Source organism: Stegodyphus dumicola, chromosome 11 (genome assembly GCF_044657685.1).
Source record: "Stegodyphus dumicola isolate Sdum_Otavi_A_Nest chromosome 11, ASM4465768v1".
Taxonomy (NCBI): Eukaryota; Metazoa; Arthropoda; class Arachnida; order Araneae; family Eresidae; genus Stegodyphus; species Stegodyphus dumicola.
The window spans coordinates 126,755,691-126,776,006 of record NC_140778.1 but is presented as its reverse complement, the minus strand read 5'-3'; the positions used below and the strand labels follow the sequence as shown (position 1 = coordinate 126,776,006).

The window sequence follows — 20,316 nt, the reverse complement described above, 5'->3', positions numbered from 1 at the left end:
ATCATCATCATTGCATTAAAAATTCATCACTTTCATAGAAGTCATAGAAGTCACTTTGGATTAGCAAGTCAGATCAAACCTATTTTCTTATCTATTTCATGATAGCATTGGTTTAAAGGACCTACAAAATGCACTTTAGATTTTAATCCTAACCCTCAAATAAAATGAACGATTAACCGCAGAATTATTTAAAGTATGGTCTACATACGCTTTACATTGTTATGGTGCGATGCACGAAAATGCATCTTATAATCTATTCTTAAAATTAATTATGTTGATGTCTACAATGCACCAATAGAAAGTGTAATTTCAAATCATTGCAGAAATGAAATTGTCAAAATTGGCAGATGATGCATTTCCATTTTACTTTGGCAGGTTGTATCCATCCCTATTGTTACTCCTTGGCGGAATATTCTTCCTGCCCTGGATTGCTTCTGGTCCTTTCTGGCCTGAGTTGCCTGGTGTAGAAGTTAACAACTGTCGTCGATTTTGGTGGACAAACCTTCTGTTTATCAACAACTGGAGACCGATTAAGGAAATGGTAAGATAACGTTTTGTCTGAAATGACAGCACTTATTTCATAGTAAAATAGATGTGGTTTAACATTGCAGTATGAGAATTAGATTACACGCATGAGTCCTTACGGTATACGATAAATTTTACTAAATCTGCATTTTTCAGCATAACTTGCTGCTATATTATCCTCGCATATTAACAAAGATATTAGTTCTTTTTATATTATTTCGAATGAACAAATAAAAATAACACTTTAGTGTGTTTATAAAGACAATACGGCATTTCAAAATTTTGTAATTTTTTTTTTTAATCGATTAGGGTTTACAGCTTTATTTCCTGTCAATGATTTTGTTTTGGAAAGGTATATGTTGTAGCTTTCAAATGAACGCTCACCATTCGCAAAAATTCCTGTCTGTAACTTCTCAATAAGCAACCTATATCAAACTTATCTTCAGACCTACATCATGTGCACACCTACCCGGCATGGGCTACAGTTAAGAGAAACGCTACTGAGAAACATCAAATATTCTAAAATAATCGTTTAGAGCAGGGTTTCTTAAACTTTTCTCAGTCGCGACCCCTTTTCATCACTGAGAGTTTTTCGCGACTCCGAGGACCCCATAATATTTACAAAAATTATGTGGGACCCCAAAAGTATTGCACAAATCTAACACACGCTTGAGTGAAACTGTCAATTTTTTCACTTGTATACCGTCTGTGTGGCTATGCAATATTTCTTGTTTTATATAAAAGAATGCAAGAACAGTTTATGATCAATTGCATTTATTTATTCAGTTTATGTGTTCTTTCATTTGGTTTGGTCTAAATTAACCATAAGTAAAGTTAGTAACAAAAGTGAGGTCCTTAGCACATATGCAGATATCATTGCATCAAGCATAAAAATGCATCTTAGAAAAATAAGTAACAGTAAGTAATAAGTAATTTTATAATGAAAAGTGATAATACTAACAGGCAAGAAAAATCTTGGAAACCATTTAGAGTTATAAAAGAACTTTCTGATTTGCTGTATCTCATACATTTAGTATCTGTAAATAATATACATGTACTGTATATAAAAATAGTTATAAAAAAATACCCTTGTATTGGATATAAATATAGTTAATTTAAGAATAATATATAATAGTTAATAAATATTTATTATATTATTATTATTAAGAATAATATATTAATAATAGTTAATAAATATTTTAATTTAATAAATATAGTCAATCTAAGAAGCGTTGATGCGATGAATTAAAGCGTAAAATTTACAGGACATTATTTTTTTTTCCTTTTTGAAATACTGTCAAAAGTCGTTAATCCGGACTCGTCGGGACTTCGGCGATTCCGGATTATCGATTTTTCCGGATTATAGATCATCAGTTTAAATCTGGTAAGATGGCATGCAAAAATTACAAAATTAAAAATATGAAACCGTAATTTATGAAATAAAGAACAATTATGATCTAAAGGGTATCAAAATTTACAAAAAGAAAATCTTAATATTTATTTGTTTACTTTATTAAACATTTCCTTCAATGTAAGTTGCTTCGTTTCATGTGATAATACTTTCTCTTTAATTCTATTAAACAGACATAATTTCTTGTTTAGTTACAAAGTTCCGCTGTTCAAGTCCTATAATTGCTGTGTTGAGAATACCGACTAATTTGTCAATCGAAATGTTTTCGTTTTCAATAACCTCTGGGTCACTTTCTTCACTATCGGAAGCGAATTATAATGACAAGGAACTTGATTTAAATCATATCAAAGACGGAGTATATCGAGATGAAATACTACACTTAGTACGGAATTATAATCCAAATAAAATAAAAACATCTGCTCTGAAGATAAGGATAGTGTTGACAGATCAACTTCCAATCCGCGGCGTGAAATTGATAAACAGATTTCGGATTTCAAAACATACTTTCGCTTTGTAGATACAAATTACATATTAGTAAATATATATTGGAAATTCTATTTGACATAATCTTTCTAATCTATCATAATCTAATAATGACGTTTCTGCCCCCCCCCCCTCTGCGGCAGAGCAGCGTGAAATTGATAAACAGATTTCGGATTTCAAAACATACTTTCGCTTTGTAGTAAATATATATCGGAAATTCTATTTGACATAATCGAAAGTTCAAGCTTACTTTTATAAAATTGCTCTAACAGTCTGCAAAAAATAATAAGCCGGATCCAATTCGAAGATTAAGGAACAACGCAATCTGCACCATTAACTGAATTAGATAACTTTAGCTTAGCGTATAACTCCGTTACACATTAAACGCGCATGCGCACAAACATATTCGCAGCCGTAAGGGTCTTACGCGCTCTCGTAAACGCCTGTGCGCATGCGTGAACGCGACGCATGCGCAGGAAGTTTGTAGCTTTGAGGTCCGGATTATAGATCATTCCGGATTATGGGTGTCCGAATTAACGACTTTTGACTGTAGTAGAAACCTATTCTGAAAGTAATAAACTTAAAAGAAAATTTATTTATAGATCTGCATTCAATACCACTCATTTATCCGAAACACGATGGAAACAATTGCTTGCTTTTATTGCAATACATTGTATCTTCAGTGTAATAAAATCCTGCTTAACTGAAATCTAACATAGAACATAAAGTAACATATTTTGTTGTTTGAAGAAGAGAGTCCGTATCTGTGTCATTCAGAATATATTTCTTTTTGAATAAAATAAGCGCCAGCACCAAACTGAGTTTTAATTCATTTTGAATATTATAAATATTTTTATTTTCACCTTTATTTGTTGAAAATATTCATCATGAGTCAACTGGAAAACAGTGTTATTCGGAATAGATTCACATCGAAACTTTCAGATAAACCCGTATACACTGTATGTTAGAACAAACAGTAACATGAGTGTTACAAATAAAAGTAGTGAGAAAAACAACTAGGATTTTAAAATGTGTTACAATATATTGAGTTTATCTTAATTTACACCCATTTTTAAGCAATATTCTAGATAGTTCCATTTTTTGAACTATATAGAGTTATGCATTTTCAGCTCATTCGTCCGCTAACAAATGTTCATTATCAAATGTTATCATGTTTCATCTTTTCCGCTTTAATTGCTATTTACTGCTGTATACAAAGTAAAGGAAGTATTGTAATTACGAAAAGTTTCAGGTATCATATTTCAGCAGAAATAGCCATTTGGGGAATGCTTTGTGTGATGCTTTTACCTTACGGGCAGAATAAAGGATTGTTTTCCGAAATGTAGTGTAAAATGGATTCAAAAAGGATTTTTTTCGTGATATCTGTACTTACGTACACATATATACAGGGTGTACCGTAAATGTTGCCACAAGAAATGCATAGGAAGACAAGACAAGAATTGCAATGCGTAATGTTGCGACAAGAATTGCATAGGAACCTATACCCGGAAATATCAGGGGTAAGTGGTAGCAGAAGTAGAAGATGGGAAAAGAAGCAAGGGTGATTACTAATTCAGAAGCCAAACAACAAAAATCAGCGTTATATTTTCAAAATTTTCACACGACTAGTTTCGATGGTTTTACCGAACCACCATCCTCAGCTGCAAAACTGCAAATGTCCGTCTTCTACCTCTGCTACCACTTACCCCTGACATTTCCGCGTATAGGCTCCTATGCAATTCTTGCATACAATGCAATTCTTGTCGCAACATTATGCATTGCAATTCTTGTCTTGTCTTCCTATGCAATTCTTGTGGCAACATTTACTGTACACCCTGTATATATGCGTACGTAAGTACAGATATCACGAAAAAGAATCTCTTTTGAATCCATTTTACACTCCGTTTCGGAAAAACAATCCTTTATTCTGCCCGTAAAGCATCAAAGCATTCGCCAAATGGCTATTTCTGCTGAAATATGATACCTAAAACTTCTCGTAATTACAATACTTCCTTTACTTTGTATACGGCAGTAAATAGCAATTAAAGCGGGAAAGATGAAGCATGATAACATTTGATACTGAACATTTGTTAGCGGACGAATGAGCTGAAAATGCATAACTCTATATAGTTCAAAAAATGGAACTATCTAGAATATTGCTTAAAAATGGGTGTAAATTAAGATAAACTCAATATATTGTAATACATTTTACATAATTTGAAACGTTTATTCGATATGAATACAAACGATCTACGAAAGCTTGAATATTACAACAGATGCTCGAAGTTTGCACCATCAGACACCAAACATGCCTGACACCGAAGGACCATTTGAATGCAGGGAATTATTTGATATTTCTGGAGCAAGTTCTTCCCGATTTGCTTGACGATGTTCCTCCAAATACGAAACGCAACATGTTATTCGAACATGATGGGGCCCCTGCTCATTTTGGATTGGATGTTCGTATCCGTTTGAACAGATCATTCCCGCATTGATGGATTGGCTCACCGTATTTATGGATTCGTGATTTCTTTTTGTGGGAAACCAAAAGTGTCGCGTATCACGATCCTGTTGTGTCTGAAATGGATCTCGTGGCACGACTCGCCTGCAAAGCTGTTACAATCAAAGAAAACCCCGATGTGTTTGAGCATGTCTGGCAATAAATAGTCCGTCGGTGTCAGGCATGTTTGGCGTCTGATGGTGCAGACTTCCATCATCTTTTGTAACCTTCAAGCTGTCATACACCATTTGCGTTCATGTCCAATAAATGTTTCAAATTAATCACTTTTGTTTCTTTTCCTATTTTCTACCTCTGCTACCACTTACCCCTGACATTTCCGGGCATAGGTTCCTACGCAATTCTTAATCCTTATGATATACCCTACCTCCCCTAGTCTGTCGCAACATTGATACAGCCTCTATATATACATATTTCGCCTACCTCAAAAATCTTTAGCCGTAGAACGTTGTAAATTTATACATGGGACTGCTATAACATATAGTTGTGCGTCTTTCTTTTTATTGGGATTAACAGAACAAACGTTTATATATATGTATGTAATAAAAAAGACTTTGCAATATTGATGGTGCAGAACGTACGAATTTGAATCCGTAATGAAGACCAAGAATTTTAATTGCGTAGAATGCTATCCCATAATGAATAGGAAACTGACAGCCGAGGCAGATTAAATCATCATTTTATTTTCAGTAAACAAGTTGCGGCCAAGAACAGCTTGGCACATTATTTGTGCCCATTTAAAAATGTTTACATTTTTTATATATTTGCAATAAGAAGAGAGCAGCAGACAGCAGTCCAGATAGGCCGAAGAGTAGCAAGCGAGTGCTTTAAGTTCAGGATGAAATCTTAATTCAGACTGAGTTAGTTTTGGTTCTCAGTGCATTTGAATTGGATAATTAATATACTGTATAAAATTATTATTGTCTGTTTGACTTTTAGTTCCATTTACAACTTCAGAATTATGTAAGAGTCATATGACATGAATTAATCTCGAAATAATGCAATGTAAAGAGAAATTACTGTTTTTAGAATAGAGAAGGGAAATTAATTTACGCTGCTAATTTAAATCATAATTTATCTTTTACTTCTTATTTTTCTTACACACACACACATATATATATATCCATCCCCTTATAAAGTTTTATAAGCATTTTGAATAATCAAAATTTTAAGAGGTCTGACTCTTGTACTACGAAAATTGATCGGGATATTTAATTTCAAAATTTGTAATTTTTTATGTCATTTTCAATTTGCCTTGAGGGATCGGTTGATTAAATTAGTATACTTCAAAAAAATATGTTTAAATGAAGTGCAACAAAAATGTTTATAATTTAATAAGGAAGTAATGTGTTCAAACATATATATATTTAACTTCCTAAATCTGTCTTTTGCAGTGTATGCAACATTCTTGGTACATATCAGCCGATATGCAGCTTCATATTATAGCTCTTCTTGTACTCATTCCTCTTTATCAGTAAGTTATACATTCCTTGTAATTTTTAAAACAGCTTTCAATGTTCACTTTTTCCTCCTTCAATATTCAAGTGAATTTGAAAAATTTACTCGTTATAATATCTTTGTCACTTTGTATTTATTATTTTATTATTTTACAGTAACGCTTACTTTGGTATGGCATCGGCTGTTTGTCTGACACTGATTGGCTCCTTAGCTGTGGGAATCATCACATACGCCAATGACTACGATCCAACAATTTTATTTTCAACGCTCAACGCAGAGTGAGTTATCACGTTCGTTGTAAATTATAATTTAAAAATTGCGGATTATTTATGATTATAGTGGAATATTAATACTAATTATCACAGTCATATAAAGGAATACTTTAAAATTAATAACGAATATTTTGCTTTAAAATTAAACAAAATTCAGCTTTAGATTGGTATATAATTTAAAGGAACATAGAGAACTTTATCGCATTTCAGAAGCACGGGCACTTGGATCTTATTTCCACAATGGAAAATAGCATCAATAATGAATTTCATAACCATCCATATTATTTACAGCATCTGAGATGCTGACACTTTTGTTTTCAGCTGCGTACTAAGTTGGGAGGAAGTGTTAGATGAGAAAGAACTTTTTTTAGAAACTCTGGCATGAAGATAGATCTGTCTCGGGAGCGAATTTCTTAAGTGCATATTGGCATCGCAAATATGAAAGTGGCGTTTTTTAAATAGACCAATAGGACCAACAGCAAAATTCGTTCGCAAGAGAAGGTGAAAGACGAATTTGTTTTCTAAAGTTCTGGCTTGAATCTAACATGCATTCGTAATTTTTACATTGAAATAATCATATTCTGAAATCTTCTTGTATATCACTGGACTTTTAAATATTCCGCAAATAAACAAAAAAAAAAAAAAAATCATTTGAAAATCGTTAAACAAACAATATCATTTGAAGTTAGAAGTGATCCTTTCAAGTTATACTTCCTTTAGTTCGGGCAAAGAAGTAAAAAAAAGGCTTTAAATGTAAAACATATTGCAGTAAATATTTGACACATTTAATAAGGAAAAAGTGCATTAGAAAAAATTATCAAACTGATCTCACCCTACAAGCAAGAGAATTTGATGAATTTTTGGAAATCATTCAAGAAAAGTACCCCAATATCATTAACCATAAAGAATTGTCTTAGATTAACAAGCTTATATTAGTGTTTTTAGTCCAAAGAGCGTTAGCCCAGAAGTGACATTGATTTCATTTTGGCATTTTGCGTTGAAAACTTTAAATGTCCATTTCACTTTTCAAATTGTTGCCACCAAATATTATCGCCCTGTGTTATATTATAAGAAGTTCAATAATAAAATATCTTCATAAATTTATATATGTTTCTCGCATTGTGATAAAACTATGGTACCTAGAGCCATCAAATTTTGAATAACGTAATCCTCCACCGAATGTGGGCATCTGGAAGCCCTAATTTTTTTTAATCGATTTCATATTTTCAAACATTTTAACGAATTTTTAATTAAGAAACACAGCAATTTCAAAGCGACCAAAGACAACGCTGTATGAATAAAAAAACATTTTTATCTCAACCGCGAGACTGTGTATCGGAAATGATTAATGATGCGAATGTGAAGCACTGCAGACATCCTCATCGTAGTTTCGAGTCTTGGTCTGACGTACGATTTTTCTTCCCAAATACATGCGCCGTTTTAGACATTTCTTTTTCTTTCGCCTCACTGCAACAAGATTGCTCCTTCATGGAATATTTCACAGGCCCACATTTTTAACGCTGTCGGGGCAAGGTTGTCGGAGCACGTTGCTAAAGACCTTTTCATTTCCAGTGACGTCGCCCAAACGGTTAGAGAAGCCTACGGCGATAACGTAGGTCCCGGGTTTGAATCCCGGAGTTTGTAAATTTATAGTGTCTGTGCGGCATGGGGGCACTCTAAATATGTGGCGAGTCGAAAGTCCTCTCGTGTGGCTTTGTGAAAGTGGAGAGAAGTGGACCACCCCACGGGGTGCTAGCCTTTAAAAATTGGAGTGGAATATAAGAAGCCCAACCTCTCTTTGGAGCAGGCTGTGGCAACCATATTTCTATGTAATATATGGACTCGACAACAACAACAATCTCCAAATATAATGATGATCTCGGACCAAAACAAACGCTCTTCTCTCATTTACAATAAGTTTCTGCAATTTTAAGAATGCGACATGGCTAAGTGCTAAAAAATTCTTGAAGCAAAATTGCATTTCATTTTCCTGCAAAAGAAAATTTTTAAAGATGCAAAAACAAGTAAAAAGAATTGAAGTGTCATAGCTTTCAGATATGCCTCTGAACATATTTCTGTATAAATTGTATGTTTCTTTATAGAAATATATTGTTTACCGAATTTTCTTTCCATATTATTAAATGTAGATATGATGCTCATAATTGAAATTTAATGGAGAAACAACAAATGAGGAGAAGGGAAAAAAAAAAAAAAAAAAAGAGAATGAAGCGCGTAATAGAAATTTGATGGAGACACAATAAATAAGGGCAGAAGAAAACTTGCAAAGGAGGAAGAATATATTTGAATATGGCTTACTTTAAAATGTTACCATTTATATCACAAACAGCATATTTTATTTGTATAATATTATTTTTAGTATCTGCGCTTTTGTAAAAAATATAAATTTTTTCTAAATAAAATTTAATTGAACTACATTAAGTATGAAATTGAATACTAGCTGAATGATTTTATTCTTATGATCTATCGCAAATTTATAGGACTTATTAATTATAGGCATGTTGATTTTATTCTTATGATCTATCGCAAATTTATAGGACTTAATAAATTTGTAACTGGAATTACCTTAAAATTATGCCTATTTAATGAAATCATTATTTAAGCAATTTTAGATTTGCCTAGGGTTAGTACTCCTGGGAAGCTGTGTCGCGCACTGTCGATAATCTTGGGAACTTCCCTTCTAAAAATTGGTCTTCGAATTAATTAATAATTTTTTTAAATTATTACATTGCGTGTATAGGTATAAATCTTTAGCTCGTGTTAGAGAAATGTTACATGTTTTAAAAAATTATAATCATTGTATTGAAAAAATGCGCAGCAATTTTCACAAAGAAATATATAGTGATTTCTAAAAAGCAATTAGAAACATGAATATTACGCTAATTTTTTTTAACATTTCATAATTTATAAAATATGAACCGCTGAACTTCAGTAAGAATTCAAAACAGCGGAGGCGTCTCATAGTAGGCGGGACTTGGAATTATTTCCAAGTCCCGCCTTTTTTTTTTCGAATAATAAGGTGTTATGGCCCATTTTTTTGCGAAATACAGAGTATGCAGATATAGATATTGAAAAAATTCAAGAAAAGAATTTACATCATTCCATGCTAAATTTCAGGAACATCTAAAGAATGGGCGTGATCAGTAAAAAGCGTCACAGAAAGAATGCTCTGAATGCAAAACTTGTAATCCCATCGCATTGAGATGAAAATGAGCATCTCCATCATGCTTATGTTTTTTTAATTTAATAATATAATGTATTTAACTGTTTTTATTCTTTGAAATAACATTTAAAAAATCTGCTATGAAAAACAGCTCTAAATTTCGCTATAGCCTGCAAATTTTTTAAATATTTGTTAATATATGCACCGCTGGCCAGGGAAATCAGTTGAGCACTTTTGAGCATGCCTATCTCTGTACTTTACAACTGGCAAAATGCACCAGCTTTCCTTTGTGAAGGGTCTTAGTATGAATGCCTCGTCAAGCATGTATAGTGATTTTTTGCGCTATTTTCTAAAGCTCACATAGTTGTTTTTAAGCTCCGCCTTCTGAGGTTCCAAGCTTTTCGCCCCTTTTTGGCTTTAACTTTGAACTTCTTGAATGTAATCATTAGTTTCATTTGCTTGAGCAGAAATATTTTTTTAAATATTTGGTAATCAATGTACCGCTGACCCGGGAAATCAGATGAACTCTTTTGAGCATGCTTATCTCTGTACAATACAATTGGTAAAATACATTAGCTCCCCTTTGTGAGGGGTCTTAGCAAAAGAACGTTCGCTCGTGAAGTATGATACCCAGATGCCGAAAGTATTTTTTCTCTTCATCTAACATGCACAAATCCCATTTTATCTTTTCCAAGAAAAGGCTTTATAGGCGTTTAAGGAGTGAGATTTATAGTAGCGGTTCTAGACGATGAGTGAAAACTGATAAAACCGAGTGTGAGTGACCTTTAACGAAGTTAAATAATGCATTCTATGAATAAAAACAAATATACCCTTTGCACTGTTTGTTTATTGACCACCACTATTTTCATTCAGTTATTTCTTACGGATGTTTCCAACACATAAAGTTTCATATGCTCTGGTTTCTCTTCATTATTCGAGCTAATCTTTCGCCTTTTACTAAAGATTACCGTGGAGAGGAACATTACAATGAGCCTAAACTGAATTTTTGGAATCCCACCACATAGGTGGGTATATTTAAAAGATAGAGTACAATCAAGGAGGTTAGAATACATGGAGATGGCGCAATACGAGGAGATGAAGCCGGGGAAAGCAAATAAGCCACGCCTCGTGAGGGCAAGAAAACGCTACCCTTACTATGTGAAGTGAGGTTAAACGTCAGCTTGTTTGAAGTTTTGAGTGTGTTTTCTGATTTCTTATGTGAAGACGTGAGAGGGTTATAACATACTGAATGGTTACATTGAAGTAATGTCTACATTTCGGATTTCATTTCCATATAAAAGAATGTTTTTTTAACATGCATAAATAAGTAGAATAATTGAAAAGAGTTTGAGTATTTTCTCGGTGTGACGTGCGCGAAGAAACATCTATAATTCTCAGATTTTTCTTCAATTAATGGTTTGAGTATTATACTCGTAATTAACTGAGTTGTAAAAGCAAAACGGTAAGTAAACAAGGGAAGGGGGAGTGGTCAGCTCATCGTGGAAAAGAAAACGCGTTATTTTAAAGGTGTGATCATATTACATTACAAGTCATATTTTATGTATTTAATTTTATTTTCTGTTCAAGTAAATATTTAATAACAGGATTTAATTTGGGGTGAAATTTGTGGGAGTTTTAAAAATAACAATGCAGGATTTAAATATTATTTTTTATCATTGTTCATGCAATTTTTCAAAACGTAAGTAGTATTTCTAACATGGAAAATTGAGAATTATACCTGTATATATTTAGAATAACTAAAATATAATCAATTAATGGTTTGAGTATTTATTTATTTATTTTCACAATACCTTTATTGCTAGCATTCATTAATGACAGCATGTAATTACATAATGCATTTCTCATTCAACTCATTTTAATGGAATCAGTCCCTTTGTACATATATATTCCCTCTGCATATCCTGATAATCATTAGAATTGATACAATTATCAGCACTTGCAGCCGTTTCCTTGGATATGTTTTAAACATGCACAGCAAATTTTTATCTAACTTTGAGCAAAGTATAATTAAATAAATGATAGTATATATGTTAAAAGAATATTTACCTGTGAAATGTAATACCGGATCCTGCTATTCTTCTATTTGTACAGCCGAAAGCGACGCAGGAATTTACCATTTTGGCAGGAATAAAAATTGCTTCTCTGAACAATATTGCAGCCGTCTACAAGATGATAGAAAATGTAGAAATAAAATGAAATGGCGGGAAAAAGTGAAGGAAAAAGCCCGCGAAGAATCCACGGTCTTTAATTTACGAAACTGGGTGTGGCTAGGTTCTGCCTCATTCGCTGAAGAGCTCGTCAATCTTTCTAAAGCCACGACTACTAAGGGCATGCTTTCCCCCACCTTTTGGCTTCACTTGGACTGCGCGCAGGGCATTCTAACCTCCTTGAGTACAATACTTGCTAGACTTGCTGGACAGCATCTTTAGCGATTCTCAAGTGTCCTCAGTTTTACTTCATGGTTTGTTGCAGAGACATGCATAGACAGTCATCATTTCTTGGGTGTAAATAGTCATTATATAACATTTTCGTTTCCTCAATACTAACATCTTACGCAAGAGTTGTGGTCAGTAAAAGAGTCAAAGAAAGGTGTGTCAGATCTCCTAAACCAAAGGAGGGGAGGACTATTCCTTGATAACATAAGCTTTTTAGCATTTTAATGATAACATATTTAATTAGTTTTAATACTTAGAAGTATAATTTCAGCAAAAAAATAGCGTTTAATTGCGCAAACGAAATTGCTCTATATTTCACATAATATGTACTTATTACTGCAACAGGAAATGAAGTGCGCTTTTCTGAAATATCTACAGAATTGAAACAGAGGAATGCGTCAGCTTTTTCTTACAGGAGCAATTAGTACTAGCATCTGTTCAAGCATTTAAAAAGATAACACAGAATTATATATATTATATTTTCAACGAGAATTGTAATTTCTAAGCTCTGACTTAGCTTCACGTTGCTGGCAGAGGGAATATCTTCACGTAATCTAATGTGTTTTGTTTCCAGCAACGCCAAATATACTACTATACCCTTACTAAGTATAGCTACATTCTAAACTCTGACCACTAACTGCTTGTCTATCTCTGTATATTACAATTAACAACAAATTAAAAAAATATTTTTAAAAAACACATTTTTCTGAAAACTAATTTCTTTTCTTAATTGCTTTCTTAATTTCTTTTCTTAATTTCTTTTCTTAATTTTAATATAACTTTTTTGTATACTGTTATGATATATATTCGTTAAATTTTTTTAACATGGAAATTCATACAAATACGTGTTTTTTATTTTCATTTGTTTTGAACTACAGTATGAAAAGCAACAACGCAGCATCTTATTATCCCATAGCAAAGAGTAAATCTTTTTAATAGAATGTAATTCTTCCTCATAAATGAGTGCCGTGATGAGGGTGAATGCGTAAGTATAGCTGATTACGCACGTACTAATACTAATATAAGCTGGGAGAACTTACACAAAACACTCGCTGAAAATCTAAACATTAAGAAAGTTGACGGCAAACTCAAAGGAGGTAACCTTATTATAAAGGTATTCGACATAGAAGAATATCGCAAAATCCAAGACTAGTTCAAAGAAAAACACATAACTTATCATTCATTCGTTTTACATACTGATAAAACGGTACGTGCAATAATAAAAGATTTATCGAACATTTATATATATATATATATATATACACGCGCGCACAATATTTGTGTATCCCCTTACGTTGCTTGAATTGATTTTTCGCAATAATTGGAATGAATGGCGCGATTCTGTAACATCTTTTTGACCGCGCCTCTCGCTTAAAATACTTATTTACGTTAATTTTTGTAGAAATAAACGGTTGCATAATGCTGATTTATGAGTAAAATACTTCCAAAGGTTTTGTTTTATTCAGAACCGAATACATTTCTGCAAGAACAAAGTTTTCTCTCTTCGTATTTCGAACAAAGTGCTGATATTCAATTCAAATCAAATCAAACAGTATCGTGGTTATCGCAGCATGTAATCGAACTTGCCACTTTAACTGCGTCGTTTGGTGATTATAAAACCCTAAGGCGATGGTAATTAAAAATAAAAGAGTAAAACGCCGCGCCATAATTAGGCGAAGCTCGATCAAATACCCAATCAGTGTGTTTGATTATAGAATTTTACGTGAGACAATTTGCATCAGTTCATGAGAGCTTAGCGGCGAACCGTCCGAGCTGGGAGTAACTTCAGGGCAAGGAGTTTAGAACTCATGCAGATGCCCTCCACGCCGTCAAAGTGAAGCCAAAAAAGGGGCAAAGCATGACCATAGTAGTCGTGGCTTAGAAAGATTGACGTGCTCTAACCACACCCAATTTTGTTCTCGGTAGTCAAAAAAGAATCGCAGATTCTTCACGCACTCTTTGCTTTACTTTTCTCACCATTTCATTTTATTTCTACATTATGTAATTGCAATAATTTCTAAATTATGTAATTACATCCGGTAATTAATGAATAATAGCATTAAAAGTATTGTGAACATAAAACAGTAACTGTGTACTCAAACTATAATTTGATTACACTTTATTTATTCTAAGTCTATATAATTCTCAAATTTTTCATCTTATAAATATTACTTATGTTTCGAAAAAACTTATAAACAATGATAGAAATATGTAAATTTTACGTTCTTATTTTAAAACTCACACAACAAATATGACTAAAACTCAAATCCAGTTATTATATATTTACTTGAGCACAAAATAATATGTAGTTAAACACATAAAATGTGACACGTATGTGATGTAATTATGATCGGACATTAAAGTAAACCGTTTTCTTTTCCATGGAGAGCCAGCACCTCCCCCTCCGCTTGTTTACTTATCGTTTTGCCATCATATATAAGGTAATTACGAATATCACTTATGCATTAGTATTATGAAAATTATTATATATTATAGTATTATTATTATTATATTAGTATTATGAAAAGGTAAATCTGATAAGTCTATATATATATATATATATATATATATATATATATATTTTTTTTTTTTTTTTTTTTTTTTTTTTGTGCACTTTATACAAAGAAAATACTAAAACTCTGTCTTGAAGGTCATTCAAACACACGTTTCGATTATTTTACTTTTTTATGCACGTTCTAAAACATTTTTTTACATAGACATGAAATCAGAAATGTAGACATTATTTCGCTGTAACAATTCTGTGCCTTTTAGGCCTTTCAAATCTACGCATACAAAATCAGAAAACACACTGAGAACTTGAAACCAGCTGGCGTTTTACCTCACTTCGCTTGGGCGGGGCGCCCGTCACTGACATCTCGGCAAGAAAGAGTAGGGACGGTATGGTTTACTTTAACACTGAAACCTAAAGCGTTTGTATCACATAAGTCTTTTTAATTATTAAATGTGATACGTTGTATAGTGATGAAATTATGAAAGTCACAGTTTTTTTCAAATAGGATTTAATTTATTTCATTAAAGCCTTTTTACTGCATTTTGCGCATTTTTTTTTTTTTTTTTTTTCACGCGTAATTCTTGTACAAACATCTTTACTCTGGTAAAAGTACTATCTGTACAAAATTTATGAATTTAATTTTGCGTACATATAACGTAAAACAAGCAAAAAGTTAATTTAAAATTACAATCTTGATTTAAATCAGAAACCCGATTTGCAGCCTTTTCTGTATAATAACGACTTTATAATACAACTTGGTAAAATTTTCCCTATTTTTATTTTGGAAACTGATCATAGCAGAATTATAATTCTGGGCTAATTGAAATTAACATTATGCATAAACTTCCAGTGTATTTTATTCGTTTTATTTTGCTGTATTTAAAGGTCGACTGAAAAATTAATACTGTATATTTGATCTTTCGCCATTTCCAGGCAAAGAAAAAATGTGCTAAAACATTCCTTGCATGGAAACTTTTATCTTCAATAAATTCAGTTCATTAAAAACGCAGATATTTGAAGTAGTTTGGTGGTGTATTTAATTATGGCAAAGCACAATAGGGCTATCTGCATAAGGGGAGCAATGCCTTCGTGGAGGACTTTCTAAGAGACACTGGTTCATATACACGTTACCACGAAACAGGAAAACCACGAAAACACCCATGCAGCCAGCCCGTTCGCGGGATTTGAACATCGGACCAAACTACCAATGTTCAGCGACTTTACCGCTCGGCCGCTGGTGGACCGCAGATATTTGAAATCCCAATTGTTATGCGATTTCAAATATCTGTTATTGTAGGCATTAGTTTAATTTTAAAAAACTCTGCAAGAGGAGTTTTAAATATCTCATTACCTCGAATTTTAAATGATGACAACGTGATGGGAAATGATGAGGAACGAGGTAGCATATTTCGTCTATTCCCAACACATGGTATTGGATCTATCCCCAACAACAAAGTACATGGCCCCAACACATGGACCTTATAAGAAACAGACTAACCCAAACGGGTTTTCTCCCTCGTCTGAAGCGTTGCCGCCTGTCACCTTCATCACATCCGGAGGACTAGGGATGACTAGCAGAAATTTAACATTGCTTACCTATTGCAGCGTGTATAATTGTCAAGAAAAAACAAGGAGGTTAGAATACATGGAGATGGCGTCCCTGCTATTGGAGTACAAAGAAAGTGAAGCAGGGGGAAGGAAATAAGCCACGCCACGTGAGGGCAAGAAAACGATTATCTCATTAAGGGAAGTGAGGTAAAACGCCAGCTGGTTTCAAGTTCTCAGTGTGTTTTCTGATTTTGTATGCGTAGATGTGAAAGGCCTAAAAGGCACAGAATAGTTGCAGCGAAATAATGTCTACATTTCTGACTTCATGTCCATGTAAAAGAATATTTTAAAAGTGCATAAACAAGTAGAATAATCTAAATGTGTGTTTCAATGGCCTTCAAGAAAGAGTTTGAGTATTTTCTTTGTGTAAAGTACACGAAGGAACATATATAGTTCTCATATTTACCTTTTCATAGTAATAATAAAACTGATATTCGTAATTAACTTATATGAGATGGCAAAACGATAAGTAAACAAGTGGAGGGGGGCGTGGCTAGCTCTCCATGGAAAAGAAAACAGTTTACTTTAATGTCTGATCATAATTACATTACAGGTCTGACCTTTTATGTGTTTAATTACATTTTATTTTGTGCTCAAGTAGCTATAAAATAACTGAATTTGATTTTTAGTCACATTTGTCGTGTGAGTTTTAAAATAACAACGTAAAGTTTACATATTTCTATCATTGTTTATTCAAATTAAGTTTTTTCGAAACATAAGGAATATTTATAACATATAAAAGTTGAGAATTATATAGACATAGAATAAGTAAATTATAATCAAATAATAGTTTGAGTACATAGTTAGTGTTCTGTGTTCACAATACTTTTAATGCTAGCATTCATTAATTACAGGATGCAATTGCATAATGCAGAAATTATTTCAATTACATAATGTAGAAATAAAATGAAATGGCGAGAAAAGTAAAGCAAAGAGTGCGTGAAGAATCTGCGATTCTTTTTTGACTACCGAGAACAAAATTGGGTGTGGTTAGAGCACGTCAATCTTTCTAAGCCACGACTACTAAGGGCATGCTTCCCCCCTTTTTTGGCTTCACTTGGACTGCGTGGAGGGCATCTCCATGAGTTCTAACCTCCTTGAGAAAAAAGCTGGTTGTAGGGCCTCATTTCACAAATTAGAATTTCAATATATTTTCATTTTTGAAATTGAGCTTGATCTTTTAAAATTTAGCACATTTATCAAGCATAATTAACGTACCAAATAATTATAAAGCTATTGCATGATTTCAGGGCAGGATATTTTTTTAGCTTTTCCTATGCTGTAAGGAAATTTGTAACTACTTCTTTTAGAAAAGAATATTTTAAATTTGAACTAATAGAAAATTTCAAACAAGCAATTTTCTCTTGCAATTTTTATGCTTTTTATTGGTGTAAATAAGTAAAAAAATATTAAAATATTTAAAACAAATTTTTGAAAGTTTTGCTTAAAATTCTAAATTGTGCTGCTTTTTTAAAACTATAGATGAGTATTATAGCACAATTTCTATAAAGGAATTTTATTTCAATCATATTTCATAATACATCATAGTGATAAACACTTTTGACTCTATACGCTTAATTCTAATATTAAAATTGTATTTAACCGTAATAATTAATTTGTCTTGTATTTTATAGTGATTATTTTTTAAATTTATTTTTAGTTCTGCATAAGATCTTTTTTTTTTTTTTTTTTTTAGTTACTGTTAATTTACTTTATAAGCTCAAACGGCATTTTGCGCTGTTGCACTATAATAAATGTCCGTGTCTCCTTGCAAATTGTTGTTACCAAATATTACCACCCTATATTATTTTTAAAGAAATTAAATAATGAAGAATCTACATGATTACATATATGTTTCTCGCACTGTGACAAAAACGACGGAATCTAGAGCCATCAAATTTTGATTAATGTAATCCTCACCCGAAATCGGGCATCTGGACGGTCGAACTTCGAATTTGTTTTAATTTATTTCATATTTTATAAAACGTTAACGAATTTTTTATTAAGAAACTCAACGAGTTCAAAGCGAGCAATGGTAACTCTGTACAGAAAATAACATTTTTGTCTCCAGTGCGGAAATTCTAAAGATATGCTGTTTTCAAAGGTATGTGGTTTACGGGCGAAGAATATGATATTCAATAATTATAGGTAACACACAAAACGTTAAAAAAAAAGTCCCTTTTAGGCGTAATATAAAATCTGAGTGCTTCTAGATTTTATTTTACCTTCCCTCCCCCTTTCATTACACTCAAAATATTTTATGCTCCGAATTTTTTAGATAAATAATCCATGTTAATAAGTTAATGATGATATAATCAAATAAATGATTGTTTTGTAATGTTATTATAGTTTCGAAAATCACTGCCTGAAAATGGTCATTAAATTTTTTAAAAAAAGTTATCAGATCTTGTTTAATTTTACTTATTTCAAAGCATCACGTACTATCGATCTTACTTAATTTTACTTTATTTTTACGCAAAGTTAAGTTCATAAATTTTGTGCTTAGAGTTTTTACCGTTTTACCAAAGTAAAAATGTTTGTACAAGGATTACGCGTGAAAAAATGAGCGAAATGCAAGAAAAAGTGCTTTAATGAGATATATTAAATCCTATTTGGAAAAATCTGTGGCTTTCAGAATCTCATCACTATACAACGTATCACATTTAATAATTAAAAAGAGTTATGTGATACACAATACAAACGCCATAGGTTTCAGTGTTAAAGTAAACCAGATCGTCCCTACTCTTTCTTGCGGACATGTCGGTGACGCGCGCCCGCCCACTGGGTTAGTCCATCTCTTATAAGGTCCATGTGAGGGAGGGGCTGGTTGGGAAGCTTTGTTATCTTCAGGGGGCTATTCTAACCTCCTTGGTCTTGTTAGTTACATTGCCTGTTCGTAAGTATCCTGTCGTCTATGTGCGGGTATGTCTTGTCCTGCTTCTTACTGAACTATCAGCGGAGGATTCCATATCGTAATTCCAGGAGAAAACAGCAATTTCATTACGCCAGTAGTACAGTAGCTTGTCTCCAAGCGCTCGGCTGAGAAAAGCTAGCCTTTAATAACATGGATTGTTGGACCAATTGAGACATTCTATATTAGTAATGATATTTATGTAATTTTATTTAGAAGAGCACTGATGGTAAATGACTTTTTCTTTTTAATTTTTTATTTAGTGTTTAAAAGTAATAGGAAGATGTCTGTTTAATGAAAACGTTTTTAGCTTTAGAACTTCTTTTCACACTTTCCTTTCTGTAAGACTCTGTAAGAAGAGAGCTACTTACTGAATTCCTTATTTGATTTGTAGCCACATCTTTCACTTCAAAGGTAAGAAATACTTGTTATTTTCTTACCTGTTTTCTCTTTAGTGTGTTATTACTTTATTCAAGTAAATTCTCTAAGACAAGTGGATGAAAGGGCCGTCAGAATAATCACATTAGTCAGTATAAGTATGAGGAAAGAAGATCAGATTTTCAACTTCTATAACAAACGTGTTTAATGTGTATAATAGCTGAACTTAAAACAAAGGAAATATAAACATTTAAAACTTTAATTATTACAATATCAGTTCAAGCTAAGAATTCATTACATGTTAATTCAAATGTCCAGGTTAAGCTCTATCAATATTTTGATAGTTCTAGGTTTGTTTAATTTAGTTGCTTATATATATATATATATATACGCGGGGATTTTAAACGATGAACAAAATAATTAACGAAAGACATTTTAATTAGACAAACGATTGTTACATAAATTTAACATTTAAGAGAATTAAAAAAGTAATGATTCGTCAAAGTTCGTTTTAAACAGAAGCAGCGTCTCTCCTCTCACGTCAATCGTCTATCATCTCAAAACAGTAATTCCCCTAATTTTGCTTGGCGCCTTCGGAGCTCG

At 32.6% G+C, this 20,316-nt stretch overlaps 1 protein-coding gene and 1 non-coding gene across 3 annotated transcripts in view; both read left to right on the top strand.

Moving 5' to 3' along the window:
* LOC118197257 (nose resistant to fluoxetine protein 6-like) overlaps nucleotides 1-20,316 on the top strand; it is a 125,336-nt gene that overhangs the window by 74,903 nt on the left and 30,117 nt on the right. For both annotated transcript variants that reach the window (XM_085827201.1, XM_085827200.1), the window contains exons 10-12: nucleotides 376-541; nucleotides 6,332-6,411; nucleotides 6,551-6,673. In XM_085827201.1, coding sequence (XP_085683327.1) covers nucleotides 376-541; nucleotides 6,332-6,411; nucleotides 6,551-6,673 — 369 coding nt within the window. The remainder of the gene's footprint in view (nucleotides 1-375; nucleotides 542-6,331; nucleotides 6,412-6,550; nucleotides 6,674-20,316) is intronic.
* Nucleotides 10,760-10,880, top strand: LOC118197258 (U5 spliceosomal RNA). The gene has a single exon (XR_004759554.1). It is a non-coding gene; the product is annotated as a U5 spliceosomal RNA (small nuclear RNA).